Here is a 25537-nt window from a genome sequence, read left to right as displayed (position 1 = left end):
GTGGTGATGATGGTCAATAGGAGAAATCTTTATAGCATTGATAGTGTCTTTTACTCTCGAAAGGAGGAGGTCGCAGAGCTTGAATAGTGGTGGATCAAGATGAGGTACAAGACTTCTGCTTTTTGTTTAGTTTAAATACATGAAAGGTATGTGCAGTTACTCATATTTTAACCCCTTCTTGACCGAGCCCAGACCCAATTTTGACATGTTTTAGTAAAACTGTAAATATGATCCCAACTACTGATTGGATCCAGGTGGACTATATCTTTTTTTTTTTCAGGACAAATTGGTCTTTCATGTGGTGGTAAATGGTAATCAGGTATCTCCTGATTTTTTTTAATTATCAAAGGAAAATTAGCTGTATATTTATTGATATTACCATAATTTACCACAAAAGAAATACCTAAAATAAATTCTCCTGCTCCTGACAATCGCAATGATAGCTCTTTCTGCTTTTTTGTATCCTACCTAAAACACACAGACACTAATATTAATTTAAAAATGCCTTTTTAAAAAAAATTCCAACCTAAACAATCTATATTTGGATAGATATATCTAACTACCTAAACTATAGTATATACCTATACTGACCATGAACTTTGACCCTTACCTTGACCCTAGCACTAACCCAGACACTGACTTTGATCAAACCTTGATCTAGCCTTTTCTTTATTTTTTTATTATTTTTGTACACACTTTTGTTTGTTTGCACTTTTCTCCCCTGCAGGGAGAGAAAGATACAATGTACCTTTCTTTCCATTCAGAGTAGAAAGAAAACATGGTTGGGCTGCACAGTGACTGATCACTCTGATCAGAGGCTATCATAGGGATCAGATGACCGGGAACTGGAAATCCCACATATTGATCGTTAGTACGAGACCTGGGGATCTCGATGAGAGCATGGTCTCTGTGTTAGTGTGCTGTGCAGTGCGCTTCCAGCACAAGAACACATATGTGCGCTGCCCAAGTTTAAAGCGCACCTCCTGGATGCTGCATATATGTATTAACATGTCATAGAGGGGTTAAGAATGTTTTGCTCATGTTTAATGAAGAAGGGTCTACACTGGGTGCACAATTATTAGGCAAGTGATTATTTTGACCAAATCATAATTTGTATGCATATTGTCCAGCTCCAAGCTGTATAAACTTGAATGCTTACTGTATTTAAGCATATCAGGTGATGTGTATTTGTGTAATGAGGGAGGGTGTGGCCTATGGAGATTAACACCCTATATCAAGGTGTGCATAATTATTAGACAGCTTCTTTTCCTCAGGCAAAACGAGCCAAAAAAGAGATTTAACAGACTCTGAAAAGTCAAAAATTGTAAAAAATCTTTCAGAAGGATGCAGCACTCTTGAAATTGCTAAGATATTGGGGTGCAATCAAAGAACCATCAAACATTTTGTTGCAAATAGTCTACAGAGTTGCAAGAATCGTGTTGAGGAAAAAAAAAAAAAAAAACACAAATTAACTACCAAAGAGTTGAGAAGAATCAAAAGTGAAGCTACCAGGAACCCATTATCCTCCAGTGCTGTCATATTCCAGAACTGCAACCTACCTGGAGTGCCCAGAAGTACAAGGTGTTCAGTGCTCAGAGATATGGCCAAAGTACGGGAGGCTGAAACCAGACCACCACTGAACAAGACACATAAGTTGAAACGTCAAGACAGACGCTGACGGACCAGATGGATGGGCCCAGTGACTGGATCAGTAATGGGTAGAGAGCTCTACTTCAACTCAGATGCCAACAAGGTGGAGGTGGGGTACTGGCATGGACTTGCAATATTAAAGGTGAGGTAGTTGGACCTTTTCGAGTTGAAGATGGAATCAAAAGCAATTCCCAAATCTATTGCCAGTTTTTAGAAGACACTCTCTTCAAGCAGTACAGGAAAAAGTCTGTATCTTTCAAAAAGATCATGACATTTATGCAGGACAATGCTCCATCGCATGCAGCGAAGTACTCCACTGTGTGGCTAGCCAGTAAAGGCCTTAAAGATGGAAGAATAATGACATGGACTCCTTCCTCACCTGGCCTAAACCCTATTGAGAATTTGTGGGCCCTTCTCAAATGGGAGATTTACAGTCAAGGAAAACAGTACAGCTCTCTGAACAGTGTCTGGAAGGCTGTGGTTGCTGTTGCACAAAACGTCACCAGATCAAGAAACTTAATGGAAGAAATATGAATAAAAGGCTTATGACTGTTATTGAAAAGAAAGGTGGCTATATTGGTTACTGATTGTTTTTTTTTAAATGTCAGAAATGTTTATTTGTAAATTTTGAATTGTTTGTTTATTATTCTCCCAGATGAAAATAAACAAGTGAGATGGGAAAATGTTTGTTTTTCATTTAGTTTCATAATAATTCTGCACACTAGTAACTGCCCAATAATTGTGTACACATAGATATTCTCCTAAGACAGCCAAAATCTCACTTTTACTTTCTTTTTTTTTTAATTCTTTATTTTGAAGAAATAGTATAACAACTTTTAAAAGAAAATCACATTCTAACGGAATGTAGATAAACTTGGCACAGCACTAGGCACGTAGCTGCATTCCAGATATATATATTTAAAAAAATCTGAAATATGCAATACCTTTAGTACACAGGAAGCTAAACCACTCTAACCACATAGCCAGAACATACCATTTTTTCTTTCGTTTTGTATATTTACCAAAAAATAATAAAGAGAAAACAACATTCAGCCCCAGTAAAATAGATAGAAAAGAGGAGTGGATAACCAACACAAAGTTCAGAAGAAGGAAGAAGAAAGGAGAAAAAAAAAAGAAAAGAAGAAGAAGGGGGAGAGACCTTCGCCTATCCTCCTGGCCTCCCACCCTGGTGATCCCATTGGTCTATCAGCCAATGCGAAGAGTTACGCTTCTGCCCCATTCAGCTCATGTTTAGAAGGTCAACATGGTTTGATGTACCGTATTTTCCGGCGTATAAGACGACTTTTCAACCCCTGAAAATCTTCTGAAAAGTCGGGGTTCATCTTATACGCCGGTGCAAGCCGGTGTCAGGGCGGCACTTTTTTGAGGGGCGGCGCCGCCCCCCTCCTCCTCCAACAGACACAAAGTACAGGGGTGGGCAGAGGGGCTGCTGTACCTTACCTGGCTCCGGTCCCACGACAATCCGGTCCAGGAAGCGCGGCTGCTCCTTCTTTCAGTTCGGCCGCTCGATGGTCACGCGGCCGCTCGGCTCCGCCTCCTCACCGGTGATTGGGCGCCAGCACTGGAAAGGCACACAGGCGACCAATCACTGGCGAGAAGGCGGAGCCGAGCGGCCCTGCGAAAATCGAGCGGCCGAACTGGAAGGAGCAGCCGCTCCTCTCCCCCACTGACACCAACGATGGGGCACTATTCCTCCTCCACACTGACACCAACGATGAGGCACTGTTCCTCCCCCACTGACACCAACGATGAGGCACTGTTCCTCCCCCACTGACACCAACGATGAGGCACTGTTCCTCCCCAACTGACACCAACGATGAGGCACTGTTCCTCCCCCACTGACACCATCGATGAGGCACTGTTCCTCCCCCACTGACACCAACGATGAGGCACTGTTCCTCCCCCACTGACACCAACGATGAGGCACTGTTCCTCCCCCACTGACACCAACGATGGGGCACTGTTCCTCCCCACTGACACCAACGATGGGGCACTGTTCCTCCCCACTGACACCAACGATGGGGCACTATTCTCCCCACTGATACCAACGATGGGGCACTATTCCTCCCACTGATACCAACGATGGGGCACTATTCTCCCCACTGATACCAATGATGGGGCACTATTCCTCCCACTGACACCAACGATGGGGCACTATTCCTCCCACTGATACCAACGATGGGGAACTATTCTCCCCACTGACACCAACGAGGGGGAACTATTCCTCCCACTGACACCAATGATGGGGCACTATTCCTCCCACTGACAACAATGATGGAGCACTATTCCTCCCACTGACACCAATGAGGGGGAACTATTCCTCCCACTGACATCAATGATGGGGCACTATTCCTCCCACTGACACCAATGATGGGGCACTATTCCTCCCACTGACACCAATGATGGGGCACTATTCCTCCCACTGATACCAACGATGGGGCACTATTCTCCCCACTGATACCAATGATGGGGCACTATTCTCCCCACTGATACCAATGATGGGGCGCAATTCCTGCCACTGACACCAATGATGGGGCGCTATTCCTCCCACTGACACCAATGATGGGGTGCTATTCCTCCCACTGATACCAATGATGGGGTGCTATTCCTCCCACTGATACCAATGATGGGGTGCTATTCCTCCCACTGATACCAATGATGGGGTGCTATTCCTCCCACTGATACCAATGATGGGCCGCTATTCCTCCCACTGACACCAATGATGGAGCACTATTCCTCCCACTGACACCAATGATGGCACACTATTCCTCCCACTGACACTAATGATGGGACACTATTCCTCCCACTGACACCAATGATGGGGCACGATTCTTCCCACTGACACCAATGATGGGGCACTATTCCTCCCACTGACTAATGATGGGGCACTATTCCTCCCACTGACTAAGGATGGGGCACTATTCCTCACACACTGACACTAAAGATGGGGCACCATCATTGGTGTCAGTGGGAGGAATAGTGTCCCATCATTGGTATCAGTGGGAGGAATAGTGCCCCATCATTGATGTCAGTGGATGAAATAGTGCCCCATCATTAGTGTCAGTGGGAGGAGTAGTGCCTCATCATTGGTGTCAGTGGGAGCAATAGCACCCCATCATTGGAATACCATACTGAAATAGCATACCATATTGAAATCAAATCTGATGTTTTTTCATTTTTATTTGGTGTGCATTGGAAGAGGGGTAGTCTTATACGGCGAGTATAGCTCAAACCCTATATTTTAACAGGAAAAGTAGGGGGTCGTCTTATACGCCCAGTCGTCTTATACGCCGGAAAATACGGTATATAGGAGAAATAAGGGGTCCAATTTTTCCAGTATTTTTCTCCTTGCTCCTTGAGCATCATGATCATGCTTTCAATTTCTTGAATCTCATTAATTTGGGCAAGCCAGTGTGTTTTTGTAGGGGGTAATGGAGTATTTCACAGTGCCGGGATGCAGGATTTCGCCGCGTCGAGGAGATGTTTTAGGAGTGCTTGTAACGTTTGTTTGAAAGGGGTGTGCCATGAAGGAGAAACCTTGTACCTCTGGCATCCTGTACCATCTAGTGAGAAGTTTGTATCCCCCCTCCTGGTGTCTACTGGCCAGGGAGGCCTTGTGGGCAAACAGTATGATTCTTTCTTTCTGCTTTTGGGAAAAAGTAATGTTCAGGTCCCTTTCCCAATGCTGCAAAAATGGGAGTTCAGATGGACCTTCAGATGCTTTCAAGCAGGTATAAAAATCAGAAAGCAAGTGTCGTAGTGGTTCACCAGCCATACAGATCTTCTCGAACAAGGACGGCTCCCTCAAATTAATAGACTCAGTTGGTAAAGAGTGCAAGAATGCCCCCAGTTGTGCCCTCCGAAGAAAGTCCAAGCTAGAAGAAAAGTCCTGTTTTAACTCCTGGGACATCCTAACACTTTTACTTTCTTAAATATTCAGGTTTGAGGTTTGTTAACATTTTGGATTGACTGAGAGCACTGTAGTTGTTCAATAATATTAATCCTCAAAAATACAATTTGCTTAATACTGTAAATGTGCACAGAGTGTAGGTAGAATTTTATTTTTTAAATACAGTTTAGCGCATTTCAACAAGTTTGTATGTTGGATTATCTTTGCAGCATTTAAAGTAATTTTATGAGACTTTCAAACTCAGTATGTAATACCTGTGCCTTGCTTTATATCTGTCAGACAAGTAGAGCATGGTTTTTCATCAGTCAGCTGCATCATTTACACACATTGTAGGAGTAAGCAATGAAACACAACCATTGTGCAGCACTTTAAAGCAGCAAGTAGATACTGCTTGGTAAAAACATGGCTTCCCCCACATACATACTGTATATAACTACAAACTATTGAGAAACCTTTCTTTAACACTTGCAAAAAGGTGATCTTCTTTACAAAGTATACTTTAAAAAAAATCAGAATTGTACATTCTAAATAGAAGAATAGCACATATCTTGATTCTAGTTCCACAGATACTAGTTCTCCAGCATTAAAGTGACACTACAATGAAAACAATAAAATAAAGGTCATACTTAAATTGAATTGGTTGCTTTCTCATCATTGAATGCATCTATTTAACCACTTGCCCTCCTGAGGATTTACCCCCCTTAATGACCAGGCCTCTTTTTGCTACTCGGCGCTGCACTAATTCAACTGATAATTGCACGGTCATGCAATGCTGCTTCCAAACGAAATTTACGTCCTTTTTTTCGGTGGTATTTGATCACCTGTGCACTTTTTATTTTTCACGCTATAAACAAAAAAAGACCAAAAATTTTTAAGAAAAACAATATTTTTTACTTTCAGCTATAAAAAATATATAGTAAACTCAAAGTTAGTTATAAATTTAGGCCAAAATGTATTCTGCTACATGTTTTTGGTAAAAAAAATCCCAATAAGTGTATATTGATTGCTTTGTGTGAAAGTTATAGCGTCTACAAACTATGGTATAGATACTGCAATTTACGCCATTTTTTTGCTATACAGCGCTGTACTAGTTTAACGGACAATTGCACGGTCATGCAATACGGTACATAAATGAAATTTACATCCTTTTTTTCCCACAAATTGAGCTTTCGGTGGTATTTGATTGCCTGTGCGGTTTTTATTTTTTGCGCTATAAAAAAAAAGGCTGACAATTTTGAGGAAAAAAAAACAATATTTTGGACTTTTTGCTATAAAACATGTCCAGTAAAAAAAAATGTAAAAATCAAATTTAGTCATAAATTTCTGCCAAAATGCATTCTGTGACATGTCTTTGCTACAAAAAACCCAATACCTGTAAATTAATTGGTTTACGTGAAAGTTATAGCGTTTACAAATGGCGGGAAAGATACTGGGATTTTTAATTTTTTTTCATACTAATAATGGCGGCGATCAGCGACTTATGGCGGCGATCAGTGATTTATGGCAGCGATCAGCGACTTATGGCGGGACTGCGGCGAACATTTTGACACTGGGGGGAACTGACTTGGGGTCACTGACATTCCCAGTGACACCAATACAGTGATCAGTGCAAAAAAAAAAACCACTGACACTGTACTAATGGCACTGGGGAGGAAGAGGTTAACTTTATTATTCAGTGAAAGGCTTAACTGTGTGAGGGGAGTGTTTTACTAGGGGGCGGGGGTGTGTACTGCACGGAGACACACTGATCTGGACAGATAAACTCTTCTGTCCCGATCAGCGTGTCAGGAGCTGTCAGGGAACTGACAGAAAGCACAGCTACTGCAGCTGTGCTCTCTGTCACTGATTGCCGCTAATCGCCGGGACATAGCCAACAACGACCGGCTGTGACCCGGCGACTGACATCTGCGGCCATGATCGGCAGGACAGGTAGGGCGGCGGCGCGCCTCGCGCGCGCCCCCTACCTGTTTTAAAAACACACGTTTTAAAATGTGGTTTTGCCCAGTTGTGCCGCCCTGCCGCCGTATTTCTACAGTGGCTGGGCGGCATGTGGTTAACTACTATGTGTTTGTGATTTATCATAATGATCTGAACTTTTGTCGATATTACAGCCCCTTAGCTCTTTATCACTATCACTGTTCCCATCAAAGTAAGGTTGTGGTTAAAAAAAAAAAAGTGGAAATAATCAAAAACTGACTCCGATAACAGAAGAAGTCGATAGTGAAATGAAGTAAGTCCTTAGACACAAACATTACACCAGGGTTTCTCTGAACCGTAGGGTTTCACCAGAGGTTGCTAGAGGTTCCTTAAGCAATGAACAAGTTCCCACTGGCACCATTGATCTTTTTAGCTACCTGTAAGGGGGTAGCTCTTCCCAATGACAACTGTAAAGCGCAGTCTCCCCACTGGCTATCACACTAATGTATCATAAGTTGTAGCTATAGTGATTTTTAGCAGGGGTTCCCTGAGACTAGGAAGTTATTTCAGAGGTTTCTCTGTATTGAAAAGGTTGAGAAAGGCTACATTACATAAAGAATATCTCTTTGTTGTCCCTTCTCTTTGGTGGAGAGAGAAACCCAACACATTCAATATACTGCAACTTACTGTAACAGAACTATTATAATAATTTTACATTGTTCTACCTGACACCAGACAAAATAAAAGTAGCACTTTGCCCCATATTGCTAGGTGCTTCCTAAGTCTTTAACCTGCCCCCGGCTCCATTTTAGCAAATCCGACAACAGCAAGGAAGGAGATGGATCCATCCAACGACTGCTTGTTGCGACTCACAGCGTTTTCCCCAAACACGCTGCAGCAAGAGAAATGCTGGGAGACAGGAGGATGACACGACCCCTCTCACCCTTTGTCACAGGAAAGTGACCTGAGCCAAGGCAAGCTAAGCTGCCATTATGATGCACCCATATCTTCCTAGCTGTTGTCAGATCGGACGTGGGGGAAGGGGATGGGTGGGAGGGCAGGTTGAATCTCATAACTAGACTTATACAGTGCCTAGCTACATGGAACAAAGTATGACATGCACTTTGCTCCATGGGGGGGGGGAGCAATACAAAAATCTTACCCTTGTGGGTTGGCTTAGTTCTTCATGCGGACACAGACATACACCCCTTGGTTGGACCATGGGTTTCTAATATTTATAATCTATCAGCCACTGTTTTACTTCAATGCATATTGACATACCTCCCTCAACATTAAATGGATGCTTACCTGCATTTGGCAGCTCCCTGTCATTGATATAATCATTTTATATTCAAAAAGGTTTACTCATCCTATGCAATTTAGACTTATATACATTTACTTTGAAGCAGACATTTAGCTTTCATGGGCCTTCTTACTCTAGAGCATTTATCCCCAAGCAAGATATTTGAATGACTTTGGAGTCGTCACATATAATCTATGACACTTGGCAACTTGCAGCTAACCTGGGTACCTGATTTAATACTGTTCTTCATAACAAGATTGTGGATGTTCAGGCCTGTGTATTTGTATTACTATTTTTGCTTGATAAATGTTGGTCGCCATCCTTTACTGTGAGGCCTTGGTTTGGTATGGTGCAATTCTTTACCCCTACCCTCTCTTTCTTTGTTTTTTCTTTTCTCTTTCCTTGACCTTTCCTTTACTAACACCAGACACCATGTTTGAAGCTGCCCCATATCAGTTTTCCTGTCCTGCGCACCATAACATGTTCCTGATGTTTCTATTACATCCCTACTTGTCCTGAGTAGATTCACCTTATGGCATATGTCTAACGTGAATTTTATTTGAAAATATGCTTGAGGTGGATTTAGACTTCTGAGTCTTCATTTTTTACTCAACTACTTTAACTAAGGGGAAAACAGAGCGTTATCAATATCATTATACTTACTGCAATTTTCTTAATTGTTTCAGTAACTGCATACCCGTTCATACATGGATACATTCATAATGGCTCCTTTGTATACTGGGTGGGTCTTTGCTACCCCTCTTACCTGGTTCTCCGCACCATGTGTTTCACCTGGCTTGAATCACAAATTCATTTAGTGTCTTTGGACATCAGTAATCCTTATGTTTATTTTTTTCTGCCTCATCACCTTATCTTTGCTCCTTCTTCACTCTGGTTTTCTTCATAGACAACACATTAACCTAGTATGTTTACAAGAAACCAAAACTGGCTCTCATTCTGTTCCCACTTAATTTGATGCCAAATTGATGCCAATGTTTCAGGCTGATGCACCTATTGAATGCTGCATTTCACAAATTCACACCCTTTATAGGTTATAAGAAAATATCAGATTCTAACGGCTAAAGGACTATACACGCTACTCTTGCCCTCATACTTATCATTCCCGCATACACCATGCCTTCCTTCACAGAAAATGTCTTTCTATAATTCATACTCACAGTTCCTTTGTCCGACCATGATCTCATTTTCTTTTCTTATCGCAAACTAATATACAAGCCCATGCTATATCCATGGGCGATGAAGGATTCTTTGCTTTCCTGGCAGATATAGTACAAGATCTTTAACAGAAGTCCACCAACTACTTTAATTTAAATTGAGATTCTATGTCCTTACCTGCTACCCTATGGGAGGCTTACAAAGTGGTTATGAAAAGTCATATTATTCAAATTGCATCTAAGAGGAAACAAAGAACGGATACAGTTATCTCAACAATTGGAATGCACCTATACGCAGGCATCGACAGCTTTCAAAGCCTCCCCTACCAGAATCAACCGAGCAGCACTTGAATGTGCTGAGTGCCAGTTGCATTGGATGAAACAAAAATTCTATTCCATGGGCAACAAACCTGACTCTATATTGGTCCATAGGCTCCACACCTTTGCTCCTCATTTCTCTACAATACCTTTAAAGTGATTGTAAAGGTTTAAATTTTATTTTTTTTTACACAATAAACATGTCATACCTACTTGCTCTGTGCAATGGTTTTGCACAGAGCAGCCCTGATCCTCCTCTTCTCAGGTCCCCACTGGCAATCCTGCCCCCCCCCCCTCAGGTGCCCACCACAACAAGACACCTGCTATGGGAGCACTTGTGCACACTCACTCCCGAGGCCCCGCCCTCACTTCCTCCTCACTGGCTGTGATTACCAACAGCGGGAAATATCCCTGTTGGCGGATGACATTCTCTTGTCCCTCAACTCTCTGCAAATTTCCCTACCAAATTAATGTCTCTGCTAAATCAGATTGCCCAACTCTCAGAACTACAACTCCATCTGCACAAATGTAGAGTGAAGTCTGTCAATTTACAGTCTTGTATGCTTAATGCCCACCATAATGCCTATCTCTTTTATTGGTCATCTACATTACCCTATTAGGCATTACTCTAACGCCTCCATATGAGATCAGGCAAATTTTCCATGCTTGTTTAGGCAATTCTTGGCCTCCTGGCGGGATTTTCCTGTTTTGTGGTTCAGGTGGATATGATCTAATAAAAATTACATACAGTGCGGAACACTTTTTTAAATTTTGTCTCTCAGAGTGGGAATGCACCTACAATGTGAATTTCGTGCCCCTCCATGATTTCTAAGTGGGAGAACTTGCAAAATCGCAGGGTGTTCAAATAGTTCTGTTCCTCAATGTACCTCCAGCAAAGATTATTATATATATGCATTATATGGAGTTCTTCCAGTCCCTATCCCCCCACACATCCTTCAGATTCAATATAGTAAACTTAGCCTAGGGTTTATAAACATATTTTGTTTTCCCCAAGGATAACTGGTAGACTGGCAGTATCCAACATACATTCGTATTACCTGGCAGCCAATATTGTCCCTACCTGGCGCAAAAATGCTATTCATGAATTTCCCCTGTGGGCCTACATAGATATGCCGACTATCACTCCACTATTCTTCCCTCTCTCTTGCTCCCTTTACAACACTGCCCTGGAAAGCTAATCTGATTTATCATTTATGTTGAAACTATGGGACTCAAATCAAATTCTACTCAGGTCTCGCTTCTCCTTTTTACCCACAACTAAAATGTCTCTGCTGCCCCGTTACCTCCAGGTTGCACTGGTGGCCTGAACATAATCTTTGTGATAAACACTATTTTTTACCTACTCAGGTATCCGGTCATTTAAACAGTTACCTTTGGACCATAACGCTCTGCTGTAGGAACATTTTAGATACAATACAGTATATGCACATCAGACACTTCCTCAATATGTTAACACGAGAACCATTCTCCCCCTTTTTTATTGACGAAATTCGAGAGTAAGTACAAGAGTAACTGCAAGTTTAATCCTTTCTCAAAAGGTCTAATTTATTTACTCCTCTATTGTTAACACCTAAAAGACACCTATAAGGCACTATCAGAGACATTGGGAGACTGAGTGGAACTTACAAGAGGACTTGCAAACCATATGGTTGGCAGTAACATAAAGGTCTATGAATGTACTCATTTTGGAAAACTCCTATAGGTACTGTACAGTCGGTATCACAGCCCAGCATGCATAGCCCGATTTCTCACAAACTAATCCTCTGCTTGCTTCCGGGGATGTGGCGCTGAAGACCAACATTTGCTGAACTTGTCAGTTATGCAAACAGACTTTGGATTTAATTTGATACAAACAAATACCTGCAAAAATCCCTATGAAACTTTATTAAACAAAATTAACAATAGCCAGGGCATGTAAGACCCCCACAATAAGTTTTGGGGCAGTCAAAAGCAAGCCTACAGATATGATTAACAAAAAAACTTACAGCTATCTTGGCAGATTTTCATTTGAAATTTCTCCTGATTTGGCAGTCCTGGATATCTTACTTACAGCCTCAAGGCTGATTCTGTCAATAAACTCTTTTGTAAAGAAAAAATCTGAACATATCTGCAGCAAAAAAGTGCAGGAAAAAGCAGCCATTTACATTTAAAAATTCTTTATTTTTGCTGCTTTGGTGCATTAAAATAACCTGTCCCTAATACATTCATAAGAAATGAGCATATATGAGCAACCTGTTTTAAACCAATTCAATTACAAGTTCAGTATAAGCCAAGTAGTTACAGTTATTTTTAGGAAACATAATTTATTAGAAAAAAAGTCTGCCTCTCACGACATGACCACAGAGAAGAAAATCTTTAATTCCCCATCTTAAAGCACCTAGCCTGCAGACTTCTGGTGAATCAAAATGTCACCAGTGGTTTATATAAAAGAATGGACCAAAAAAGTATAATGGTAATAAATCATGTCAGTGACTTCAATAACATACTTAAAGAGTGAACAGTACATTTTTAGCACCCCTTGTATATTATTCTTGGTGTATCACAAGGACAAATAATACTAAATCCTTAGACATAAAATCTTTTTGTGCCATAAAAAATATAGTTTATATCTATGTTTGTAAAAGCATGCACTCAAAATGTTGGAGAGCTAACCAAGAGACACCTGAGACTGACCTCTGTGAAAGATTAGGCTGTACCGTTCTGTTTGGTTTTCCAAGGATTAGTGGTACACTGACAACATGAGCCTCCTCACTAAAGTAAGGGAAGGACCATGCACACACAGAGAGTGTCTTTGTGGCTATAAAAACACTGGCTGGTGTAGGAGTGTGGTTTCAAGAAGCACATGGGAAATCGTATCTTTAATGGTAAAAAGGGAACAGAAAGTTTGGTATATTTAAACATGGGCTCTTATTAGCCTCTCCCTTGCAGCTTGTCGGTTTGCTTATTTTCTTCCTCTGCTTACATATGGAAATAGCCAGCAGATTAGTGTGAGCATAATACAATAACAACACTGTTCCTGGAAAAAAAAAAAAAAAAAATCTGCCAGTACAGCACCTACCATCACATGCAGCACCGTATTATGATCTAGTAAATGTTATAATATTACTACTTACTTTGGTACATATCTGACACATAAAAATGGCTACATATAAAAGTCCAATAGAATTGTATATCTGCACAACATCTGATATTTGTATTGTAGATTAAAAGTGAATGACATATTTTGCTCATTGCAGCGTTTCTATGTCAACACATTTGTTTTGTCTTATTACATCCAGCAGTTGGTTAAACTGTATCCATGCCCAAATTTCTGTGTCTTATTTCACACAATTCAAAACCAGTATTATTGCACAATCTTCAATACATTTCAAAGTCTACTGTATATTCCTTTAGAACAGGGGTCCCAAACTTTCTAAAGAAAGGGCCAGTTTACGGTCCTTCAGACTTTAGAGCGACTGGATTGTGCCCAGTGGGAGTAAACAAAGTCCAATATTTGGTATTAGGGGGAAAAATAGTTGGTGTCAGTGGGAAGAATAGTGTCCCATTTTAGTCATCAGTGGAAGGAATTATGCCTTATCGTTGGTGTGAGTGAAAGGAATAGTGCCCCATTGCTGGTGTCAGTGGCAGGAATAATGCGTCAAGGGCCAGATAAAGACCAAAGTCAAAGCCAGAGTTTTCATGGATCGTGACCAAAGAAAAGATGAAAGATGAACTAATACATCATGCTTGCCTTTAAGAAGGTATATAGTCTCCAAATGACGTACCTTCTACCGACAGATTTTGATTACCGTATCCTTAATCCTCAATTATACAGCACCAAATGAACATTTTGAGCAGCACGACGTATGCACTGTGCATCATAAATAACTGCCACATATATATTTTTTGTTTTGTTAATAAAAATAAGACTTTTGTACCTACCCTAAAATCTTATTCTTTAAGTCCTACGAGAAATACAGTGATGTAGTAATTCTTGGACATATGGGTTATATGAGGCTGCCTACAGGAGGTGGCAAACAGAAAAATAACACTGAAGGCCAGCCCCCACATACCCCACCTTTAACTGACATGCTTTGTTTTTTACTAGTGTCCTAGGAAGTTGGAAGCTTTTATTACAGCAGAGCTGAGGAAAACTCTAGACATATTTTGCTATTTGTTTATGGATTTTGTTTTTTTGTTTTCTTTTTCCCTCAACATACTTGACTCTCTGCAGATGTTTTTTAATGTGGTTAATATGCTACTTGAGCTGGTCTCTGTACAGCATCTATCCAGATTGGCTTGCCCTCAGCAAGTCCTACAGTCTTGGAGACTGTACCTAAAAACCGCTTGACTTAAGAGTGTGGGGATAGCCTGGAATGTGACCGTTGGGTACAGTTATCTGCCAGTGGTGCTTTGCAAACCTTTTTGTACTATTTTAGTCAGCCAGAGGACATTCTACAGGTCCAGAGGCACGGCATAACCTCTGATGTGACACAAAGCAGATCAAGGATACAGTGTCCACGATCTACTCCTTCACCAGCTATGCTGACTGGGAACCAGTGGGTCTGAATGCAGATGTGCTAAGAGCTGAGTGACTGCTGGGTTCATGCTTAACCAAAGCAATATCCACTTTTTCACATCCCATTACCCTGGCCACTGTACCGGCTACAGCGATGGCAGGAAAATCATGGCAGTATAGCAAACTGGTATTATTTTTCACTTTCAGCCTAAATAACCATTCTTTCACATGCTTTGCAGAACATTCAGAGAGCCCAGAAATCTATGGTGCTTAGAGAGACTTAAGCTCCTAAATATGCGATCACCCCTTGACATGCCTCATTACTGGTCAGTAGGACCACCCAACAAAATGATGGACCAGAAGTGCGTAGTGAGAGCGACACTTCAGTTCTTGAAGTCACGATTTGCCTAAGATGGGGAAGTCCCTGTTTGTGTACTTCAAGTTTGTTCTGAATGAAAGTATGTGCAGGCACCTTTAGGTGCTTTCCTTTTTTTACTTCTGCCAGATTAGTTGCTGTAATATGAACATGGAGGTTTAAATAATGTCACAAAACAATGTCACAAAACACATTGTTGTGGTGAGCCAGGTCAAATAATTCTAAGAAGCATAAGTTAGACAAATTACCCTAAAATTTTGATCAGCCATACATGCAAATATTAAGATTTACAACAATTGCCAGGATGTCAGGATACCTCCACCCTTACAATCATATTTTGCAAATATTTTAATCAACGCCAATTAATAACCTAAATCGGACATCTGAATAACTTATCATTTATTGTTGCCATGGTGCTGTAAATTAATTTTTTTTTTCCTTACATTAAATTTAAAAGCTCATTGCTTTTCCTAAAACAAACACCCTTCAAGGATACATTCAACAATAACCACACCAGCCTTATTATATCCAAAAAAGAAAATGTTTTCTTCTCTTCCACCTCTCTCCTCATTCTGGTTATTTTTCCTTTCCAAGGTTCTCTCCTGGTGTCCATAGTTGATCAGCCATTCACACCAGAATTGTAATGTTTTAGGACCAATTCACATCAGTGCGCTGATCTGCGTTTTAGTGCAGCTGTAAAATGCAAATCAACGGAAGGACATCTGAAACAATTATTTCAAATGTATCTTATTCACACCAATGCTGTGTCGACCTGCATTGCGCTAAAATGCAACATGTATGCATTTTAGTGCAATCCATGGATGTAAACAGATATCAATGCACTGCACAGGATATCCTGTGAAAATGCAGTACACTTTAGCACACGCTAAAATGCATGTCAATAGATGTGAAAAAGGATGTCAATGGACATCAAAATGGATGTCAATGAATTTCAGCTTGCAACTAAAATGGATGTAAATGTACATACACTTTCCATACATTGTAGCGCACGTCAGTGTGAAGTGGCCCTAAATTTTTTATACAAAAAATAGAGCTTACCATAATCTTCCCCCTCTAGTCCAATAGGCCCAGCTTCTGGAGTCTGTCCATTCTTAAGGCAGTTATGAATGTATGTTGCCTTCCACCTGGCATATTTTCTGTGTTGGACATTCTGAAAGAAAACAAAGACTGTATTTACAGTGTTTAAAAGGTTTGTTTCTGATATATGGAAAGAAAAAGGAAATTTCAACTTTACAACACTTGTGTCGGACAATTAATGTTGACTCATGGAAACCCTAGTCCCCATCCTATCCCAACGTCTTTCCTTGTTTCACATTCAGATTGAACTATCGTGTACTAGGGGAATTGAATCCATTAACCCCAAACTACAAGACTACAATTATAATGATATGGTGAATATTTTTGGCAATACAATAGTAATAAATATTTAATGCTGTCACTAAGAAACTGCAGATTCCTAGAAATTCTTATATATTTAATGCCACCATTTTATGTAACATCACTGAGTTCAAGTATTGTAAGACTGTCATAGGTTGCCCTCCTAGTAAGCCCATGCCCATATGTGTAGCTTCCAACACCACTGTCAGTTTGACAACTGAGGTCCTAATCTGTGAATCAGAGCTGCTACAAGAAGCTATTTCTATGCTGAGCAGCAGTAAGGCTAGTGATACACGAGCAACCCTGACACTGACAATCTGTCAAAGTCGGCAGTGGCAGGATAGTGAACAAGATGCCAGTTTGTTCCTATGGAATTGCTCCCTTTGTAACTGAGCCAGCATGACGTCACTCCTGTCGCTAGTGTTTTAGATTCAGCAGCATTCAGGCCAGTGTGAAATATCCCTGCATATGAGAACATTCTATAGGAACACAGAGGCAGCCTATTTAGCAATCCTGCCAGTGGTGATTTGTAGCTAGCAGCAGAATAATTTGTGCAACTTCATTATAAAAGCTGTCTGTCCATATTGATAGCATTTTTGGCCCTTGGACCAACTAATTACAAAGAATCTGAGTGTTTTTGCTATCTGGAACTAAGTTCTAAAGCCAAGGTTTTCAACCAGTTTTAAAGTAAAAAATCGATATAGGAAAACCATTAATGTTATTTATTCTCTCTTTGAGACCTAATAAAGCCTCCTAACAATGCCTAATAATTTACTACTGCATGTGACCAAGTTAACACTTGGGGCGGCACATTGGCTAAATGGTTAGCACTTCTGCCTGGCAGTACTAGGGTCGTTGGTTCGAATCCCAGCCACGGCTCCACCTGCCTGGAGTTTGCATGTTCTCCCTGTGCCTGCGTGGGTTTCCTCCCACACTCCAAAGACATGTTGGTAGGTTAATTGGATCCTGTCTAAATTGTCCCTAGTATGTGTATGTATGAATGTAAGTTAGGGACCTTAGATTGTACACCCCTTGAGGGTTAGGGACTGCTGTGAATGTACAATATACATATATATATGTAAAGCGCTGCGAAAATTGACAGCGCTATATAAGTACCTGAAATAAATAAATGAACACAATCGGTTCCCAATGAACAGAGTATGGTAAACTGATTAAGGCGATACCCCAGAGGACACACCTTGACAAATTACTAGAAGGTTTTCTGGATCCACACCAAACTAAATATTTACACGTCTGCAAATCAGGACACAGCTTGCTGTTAAGGCAGCATTTATAAAATGTAATGGCAAGAGGTAAACTAGCAATAAAAAATTAAATGGAAAAAAAATGGCAAACCACACAAGTGGAAGAATCAAGAATGCGTTAGTCATTTTATTTTTCTTGGACCCCCTAATGTTTTTAATTTTGATGTAAAATATTGTTTATGTGAAACATCAAGACAAAAAGTAGACACTGTACTATTGAGAAACCAACCTGGTATGTCAAGTGTACAAGAAGACTTGGGTTAAAAAGAGCACTGCCATGTAGACGGCAGCTCTCAGCACCTTGCAGATATAAGGATCATGTGAGGACACATACACATAGTTGGATGGTTGAACACAAATAAAAAAAACTATCGAATGCTAATAATGGGAAACAAACTACAATAAAAGCTAAATAAAAGTGAAATATGCAATAAATACACATTAAAGACACTAAATCGCATATACTATAAAATGAGAAGACACCATCCTGGATAATTGTAAAGGAGACATCTAGTTTCCAGTTAGCTGTAGTAGAGGGTTCATGCATAGGAATTTGATTTACCCCTTCATGAACATGCAGTACCTTTCTCTCTGCTTTCTTCCTTGATGTGGCATTCCCCCCACAATGTTACATTCTTCTCCTGTGCCTGCTTCTCCATCTCATTGTTTCATTCTGTGCCTCAATGAAATCATTGACTTCAATGTCACTGACCTAATATAGCCAAGTGGCCATATTAGGTCATCAATGTCAGCAGCATCCCTGCTCCTTTGTGTTCATTCAGCTGTGGAGGAAGTGATAGCTTCCTTCTGGGTTTGGTGTGAACCCAAGTTGGGACCAAAGCATAGCTCATCTCTAGCGATGACTAAGGTGTACTGGAGTGTGGTGGCCTGATAAGCACACAAGCGCAACATGCTTAGCAACATACAGGGGATGAAAACTAGAGCGAAGATAGCAGTTGTCTGCACAAGCCATATGATTATTTAAGACAAGGCTACAGAAAGCTTCCCTTTTGGTTTGAAAGGCAAACAATTGGATACTATTTCAATTGTAATTGCATTATCAGTATCATCAGCAAAATACTTTTTATGGATTAACTATAAGTAAATACTCAGGCAACAATGCAATCTTATATAAATATAAATCAGCACACATAAAATAAAAAAACCTTCAAAAATCCCTTAAAGTCATATCAATATCCTTCCCCTGAAGTACCAATAATTAATAAATTAGTAGACTTAAACCATAAATTCACAATTACAGTGCAAAATCAAGTCCCAAAGTACTTTCCCAAAAAATTATGCCCCAAAGTGCCACACGTGTATCATGCACAAGGAACACTCCAGTGTCACTATTCACATGAGTGCTGTGACACTGGAGTGTTCTTTGTGCATGATACACGTGTGGCACTTTGGGGTATACTATTGAAAAGGTAATATACTATGTCTAGATTTTGTTTTTTTTTAGGGATTTGAAGAGCACCTGTGATTGATTTGCATCTTCTTCAGTGGAGTAGGAAGCGTCTTCCTATCAAGATCTGATCTTAGTTTGGACTTATCATTTGGACACTTTGTGTTTTGGGACTTTATTGTATTTTATTTTATTTGATTGATGTATTTATATTTTAGATTATTTATTTTTGCATAACTTTTTGGGAAATTACTTTGGGACTTGATTTTTCACTGTAATTGTGAATTTTGGGTTTAAGTCTACTAATTTATTAACAATGCAATCTTCACCTTTGCTGCCTGCAAATATGACTATAATTACTTATAAAAGGGGCCACTCAACTTCTGTATTTTTTTATTGTATAAAACAGGACCTTAACAGTAATTTTTTTCATTCCATATAATGCTTGTCTATTAAAAATCAATATTGCCAAGCCACATAGCCCCACACCACGGCAAATTCCCCTCCCTCGAAGCATAGATGTCCCATTATATTAAGTTATCCCCTCCAGCCTTCCCTAATTTACATCCTATTTTTAACATCCCCTCCCCAACCTGAATTCTGGCATATAAGTCCACCCTCCACCACCACCGCACAGTCCCTGTTGCCAAGTACAGTAAAAGCTCAAAGAGTAGTGGATACTTATTCTACTGAAACACTATAATATGAGCCTGCATGATCTGACCATATTATGCTATGTTACACTTGTGTTGTATCTTATTCCTATATATTTCTCAATTGAAATGCTATCTAAAAAAAACTCATTATTGCTTTATAACTAGCCTACGGCATCAAAGGAGTAATTTAGTGAAATGCTAACTTGTAAAGGTTCATTGTTTTGCTTTATATTACAATGTGAGCAAATCTCTTGTAATTAGATTCACATGTAACTTTGCCCATCCAGTCGGCTTGCAGTTACCATAAATGTCCTTCTGGGGATAATGCACACTGAATAGGCCATTGTACAAGATTTGACACAGGTCACTGCATGCTTGAAAGCAGACTATTAAGTATCTGGGCTTCAAAAAAACACATGTACTACATAAAACTGTTGTGTAAGGTCTTTCATTTTTAGTGACACAATAACAACTGTTAGTGCAACAATTTAACCATCAGTTCTCATACTTAATCTGATCTAGACACATCGATGACAAAAATGGAACAGCAGCATTTATTTTCATATTTCTTTTTACAATTGTAAATTATAGGCTTAGTATACATTCATCATGATATGATTCCAAATTATTCTTCTTTTATCATACGCATATGGTTTTATTTACCAGATTGTTAATGAATCAGTAGTAAAATAATTTCAACAGCTTAATGAGGAACTGGCCTCCCTAAATCTAGGATTCAACTAAAGGTCACACAGACATGCACAATTTCCAAACATACATGATTCCCCTTTAACAACCCTCTCCTTAAAGTGTATGTAAACTTAATAATGAACTTTATGGTTATTTGCTCCTTTTTGGTCTTTTAAATGTACAATTGAATGTGTATTGTTATATCAGTTCAATTAGTACAATCAAAAAATAGCTGATCCTGCCAGAAATCCAGTGAGCTGATAATGGTGCAGCAGAGACAGGATGAACAGGAAGTTATCATTTACTATTGCGCCTTGTTCTCTCTGTGGACTGCAGAACACTTCCTACCTACAATATATTACTGAGATAAGGAGAGGTATCTGTGTGATGATAAGTCTTTGGCTCCTCTTTTGATAATAGGGAATCAACGTACAAAACAAAAAATATCATGCACCTATTCGTATACTGCGGTCCAGTCCAAAGCTTTGGCAGCAGCATCAAGCTAAACACACAGCAGTCCCAGACTGTCATCAGGTAGCTGAGGACTTATCACATGGATATCATTGGTCAATGAATCTCTCTACATTCCAGCGGTGTTCCCCTGCCTGCTATACTTTCTATCCGAGTGCCTCGGAATAAACTATTCCTAAGGATGACCTTCACATCCATGTCCCAGGAGGCTGCAGGACCGGTCTCATTGCACTGCCGTGCCTCGTGCATGCGCAGCATGGAATCAGTTGTGACACATCAAGAAATCACAGCAGGTTCCAAAATCCAAGATAGTGGCATTAGAGATCCAAATCCCAGTGATAAATCAGCTGCAGGGAAGACAACGCTGAATGCGCGCCAACGCATTTGTAAAACGCACATCAACATGCATTGAATACTTAGTTTAAAAATGCATGAAAATAGAAATGCAAAGTTGTTAACCTAGCCTAAGTGTAAGAGCATGTGTAGTCAACTGTATACAAGAACCGACCGTCCACTTCTAAAGGACATGTTCACCCTAAAGTGGGAGTTCGACTTTAACATCTTCTTTCCCTCTCCTCTGTAACTTTTTTTTTTCTTTATCTACTTTTTGCAGGTACCGACTCCCATTTCCATTCCGGCCGCTTTGGTGATCAGAGCGTAAGGTCTCCTTTTTTGGCTGAGTGGATAATTGCAAAATTGGTTTTTAAATTATAAATCTTCTTGTGACCTAAGCTCAATAAAAGTTTAAAATAAAAGTGTAATTAAGGAAGCTTTAAAGTGTTAATAAACCCTCAGTTTTTAAGCAGGAGAGAAGGATAAGGCCTGCCACAGATGGTTCGAATCTCGGCCGATTCAAACTGTGTATGGGCAGGCTGAATGTACCAAAGTAGAGCGATTGATCAAATTGGGTACAACCAGCCTGCAGAATTTAGTTGCGATTATTGCTAGCGGCTGCTATAGCTGTTAGTGATAATCACTGTCTTCTCATAGCAGGGACAGCTTCCCCCACCTTCCCCCCGCCCCCTGCCAAAAGAAGACAATTGCTCAGCAGGAGGGATTCCTCTATCAGCACAGTCTGAATTGATGGGGGAATCATGTAAATGTCTTTCCTGCAATTCATGGTTGCAGGAAAGAGATTTGCATGTCTATGGCAGGCAAAGGTATTCAGCTTCTTTATCTTTTAATCCTTTCCTATGTTCCTGTTTATACAGGAGCCATGAACACTGCCACAGGTTTCCTGTTTCAGGTTCATTCATTTCTCTTCCAGCATCCTATGGACTCACTCCTTTATGCAGAGACTTCAACTGTGTCTCCCTACACTGTGTGCATCAACAGAAACACACAGCCCTGTAGCCTAGGATGGTAAAGCACTCTCTGCTCCTTTCTCCAAGCTAACAGACTGGCTCCAGACTGCACTGTCCACTGTTAACTCTTTTTTATGAAGACTGAACATTCAGGGAAGCAGCAGTGAGAAAGCAGGAGTCAGCTGCATTGAATAGTTAAACTGCAAGGGCTGTGATAAGAATTGTAACCATTACTGGAGAATGTTTATTGTATTGTGCGCAATTTATTAAGCTAAAAACACTGAGAGTTTACTGTTTTAAGTAAATCAGAAGTGACTGCTATACCAGTAGCGCATTGTGTCATTTTGTCAGCTCACAAGAATAAAATACTTATCCCTATAATTTTTGTGACAGTATAATAAAAACAAAGAGATAGAATTACAGAATCTGGTGAACAGTAAATTCAGAACACAATAGCTGTCCTGTAGCATGTGTGAAACAAAACATAACTCACCTCTTCAGAGAGTTCGCCAAATACAGTTAACGTGTCAAGCAAAAGGCTAGCTGTGTAGAAAGACTTTATCATGTTTCTGGAAGGAAAAGAGAAAAAAAAAATTTCATTAGAACTAGGAGATAGAAATCACTTGCTGTTCGCCAGATAGCAGATTTACTGCTACAAGGGGGCCGTTCTGTGCAAAATCACGTATATATACCTTCGCTGTATGTTGTGCGCATTGTCCGACAGTGTTGTATAGTGAAAAATGACCTGGTCATGAAGGGGGGTCATGAAGGAGGATATATTTTCAAGAGATGAAGTGGCTAAGCTAGTAACATTAACAAATTCACTACAACCAACTTTCCAAACTAATGTTAAAATAGTTATGGGATAATAGTAAAATTTCCATATCTACTTAGTCCCTGAACAGATGTACCTAATAAAGTGGCCGGTGACCGTATATTATACTGTATACACCTCTGCTTCATAAAATATGAATAATACGTGTTCCACACCGGATTACTAATCGGAGAGGGATCTCGATGTAAAGATAAGAAGGCACCATTCTCTTCAACATGTGTAATGAGGAAATATGAACTTCTGATGTATCCAAAAGATGGGGGCAAGCGAAAACGTGTAGATTTTAATGCACCAATTCAACTAACAAACAAAATATATCAACAGAAACACACTTTTATGCAAAAACATTTTTTTTTTAAATGAACAAGTGGATCCACACGTTGCGCCCCGAACAAGCTTTGTCAGGATCCACTTCATTATTTTCGTTGTAAGGTATGGTAGCTGACATGACAAACAATAGACAAATTACTACAAAATGATCCACACAGGCAAATAGAATGCCCCAAAAAAAGGGGCATATAAAAACAGAATACAATATAATAAAATAATTTCATTTTAATATATTGTATTATGTTTCTTATATGCCCCTTTTTTTGGGGGGCACTGTCTTTGCCTATGTGGATTATTTTGTAGTAATTTGTCTGTTATGTTATTTGCCATGTCAGCTACCATACCTCACAATGAAGATAATGCAGGGATCCAGAAGAAGTTGTTCAAAACGAAATGCGTCGATCTGCTGGTTTATGTTAAAAATATTTTTGTACGTCCTTTTGTGATTTAAGTGTAGCTAATAGATTTAGCTATGTACATTATTCTATACTTTCCATACTCTGCCAAGTTATACAATATACACTCTGCTGTATAGTATATTTTCAACACCTTAACATTCCATATACTATGTTGTTCCCCTATGCTTATTGCAAATGTTATCATTCCTTGTTATGGAAGGTGTACTTTGTAAACCAGACCAATGATGCTACAAGCAGGATTTAGAGGTGAGAATTCTATGTAGAGGTTCGATCGCATTGTCATATTCACTACACAGCATACTGCTAAAGTATATATTCTTTTTCATTATAACGTAGTTAAATTATATTTATGTGGTTATCATAATTTTCTGCCCAGTGCTACAGTTGCCTAGATATACCACAATATGGTAGTACAAAAAGGTATTTTGAAGAATTTATATCTGTACGTAGCATTCACAGTGTTCAAGTACCATGGTTTCAGGTGTAAATGTGAAAGTTGAATTAAAATATACATATATTTACATACCCAGAAGTCACCCCCTTTTGTTCTACCATTTCCAAAGGCAGGGCTGTTTACATCCTAAACAGAATTTATTACAGGAAATCAGCACCCAGATAAACAAATAAGCTGTCATTGTTGACCTCATCTGAAAATTTTACTTGGATGCTGATCTAATGACTTCACTACCCACTGACCCAGGACACCTACGCAGGTCAGGAGTTGTGTCTTCACTGGATGCATGATTGTCCTAACTTCAAGTCCATAACCAAAACTGGCCATACATGGAATTCAGCAGTTTCCTGATGAACTGGATGATATTCAGGCTGTGGGTGGCCATGCTGGCACCCTCTGATTTCAAAATCAGAGAAATGAGAAAAAATTGGTGCCCAATGATCAAGTAGTCCACCCTGCGCACAGGGTGAAACAGGAGAACACTTACAGTGTATGACCATCATAAGTAGTAAAGCTAAAGTCAGCAAGGCCACTGCATTTTAAAGAACAGTAATGGCGGCCTATATAGGCTCCATTAATAATTCTGTCGGTGTTTTTGAAGTTGGAAGGGCTAATTATCTAAAAAATCAGCTGAAGCTTTAAAATCAATAGTCTGTTGTCTGATGCCACTGCTGATTCCCAGTTCTCTACAATGAGAAGAGGGGATGCTACGCGGCAAGCACTGCCCAATGTCAAAGTGGGAGTGGCCAAAATACTTAAGAGGGTGTGGCTTACTTTTCATAAGCAAGCCAACATAGAGACAATGGAGAGAAAACACATTTCTGGCTACAATTTGTATTCCGCTTTTCAGTAACAGAGCACCCTATCTGAACCCACCTGCAAATTTTAACAGGGTCAACATTCCATAGAGGTCAGTCTTGCCTAATTTATTACAGTGCATTTAACCCAAAAATTTGTAACCAGAAGTAAAGAAAAAACAAACAGTAGTTACGGCATGGTTTTGCTCAATAAGAGAAATGTAATGTTTGCTTACATCTACCTAACCTTGTCCATAGTTTTTTCACCCATATTCATATTCTTGAACAAGGAAAAAGGAACACACATATTAGATGGACAAA

General features: G+C 39.9%; 1 protein-coding gene across 1 annotated transcript in view; it reads right to left on the bottom strand.

Moving 5' to 3' along the window:
- Positions 1-25537, bottom strand: part of VTA1 (vesicle trafficking 1) — a 339129-nt gene that overhangs the window by 139045 nt on the left and 174547 nt on the right. Inside the window, exons 4-5 of the mRNA XM_089673508.1 lie at positions 22875-22950; positions 16249-16360 (exon numbers count right to left, since the gene is read on the bottom strand). Of these exons, the coding sequence (XP_089529634.1) occupies positions 16249-16360; positions 22875-22950 (188 nt within the window). The remainder of the gene's footprint in view (positions 1-16248; positions 16361-22874; positions 22951-25537) is intronic.

This window comes from Staurois parvus, unplaced genomic scaffold, assembly GCF_062004578.1.
Source record: "Staurois parvus isolate SC_StPar_1 unplaced genomic scaffold, SC_StPar_1.0 ptg000139l, whole genome shotgun sequence".
Taxonomy (NCBI): domain Eukaryota; kingdom Metazoa; phylum Chordata; class Amphibia; order Anura; family Ranidae; genus Staurois; species Staurois parvus.
This window is presented reverse-complemented; position numbering and strand designations above follow the sequence as displayed.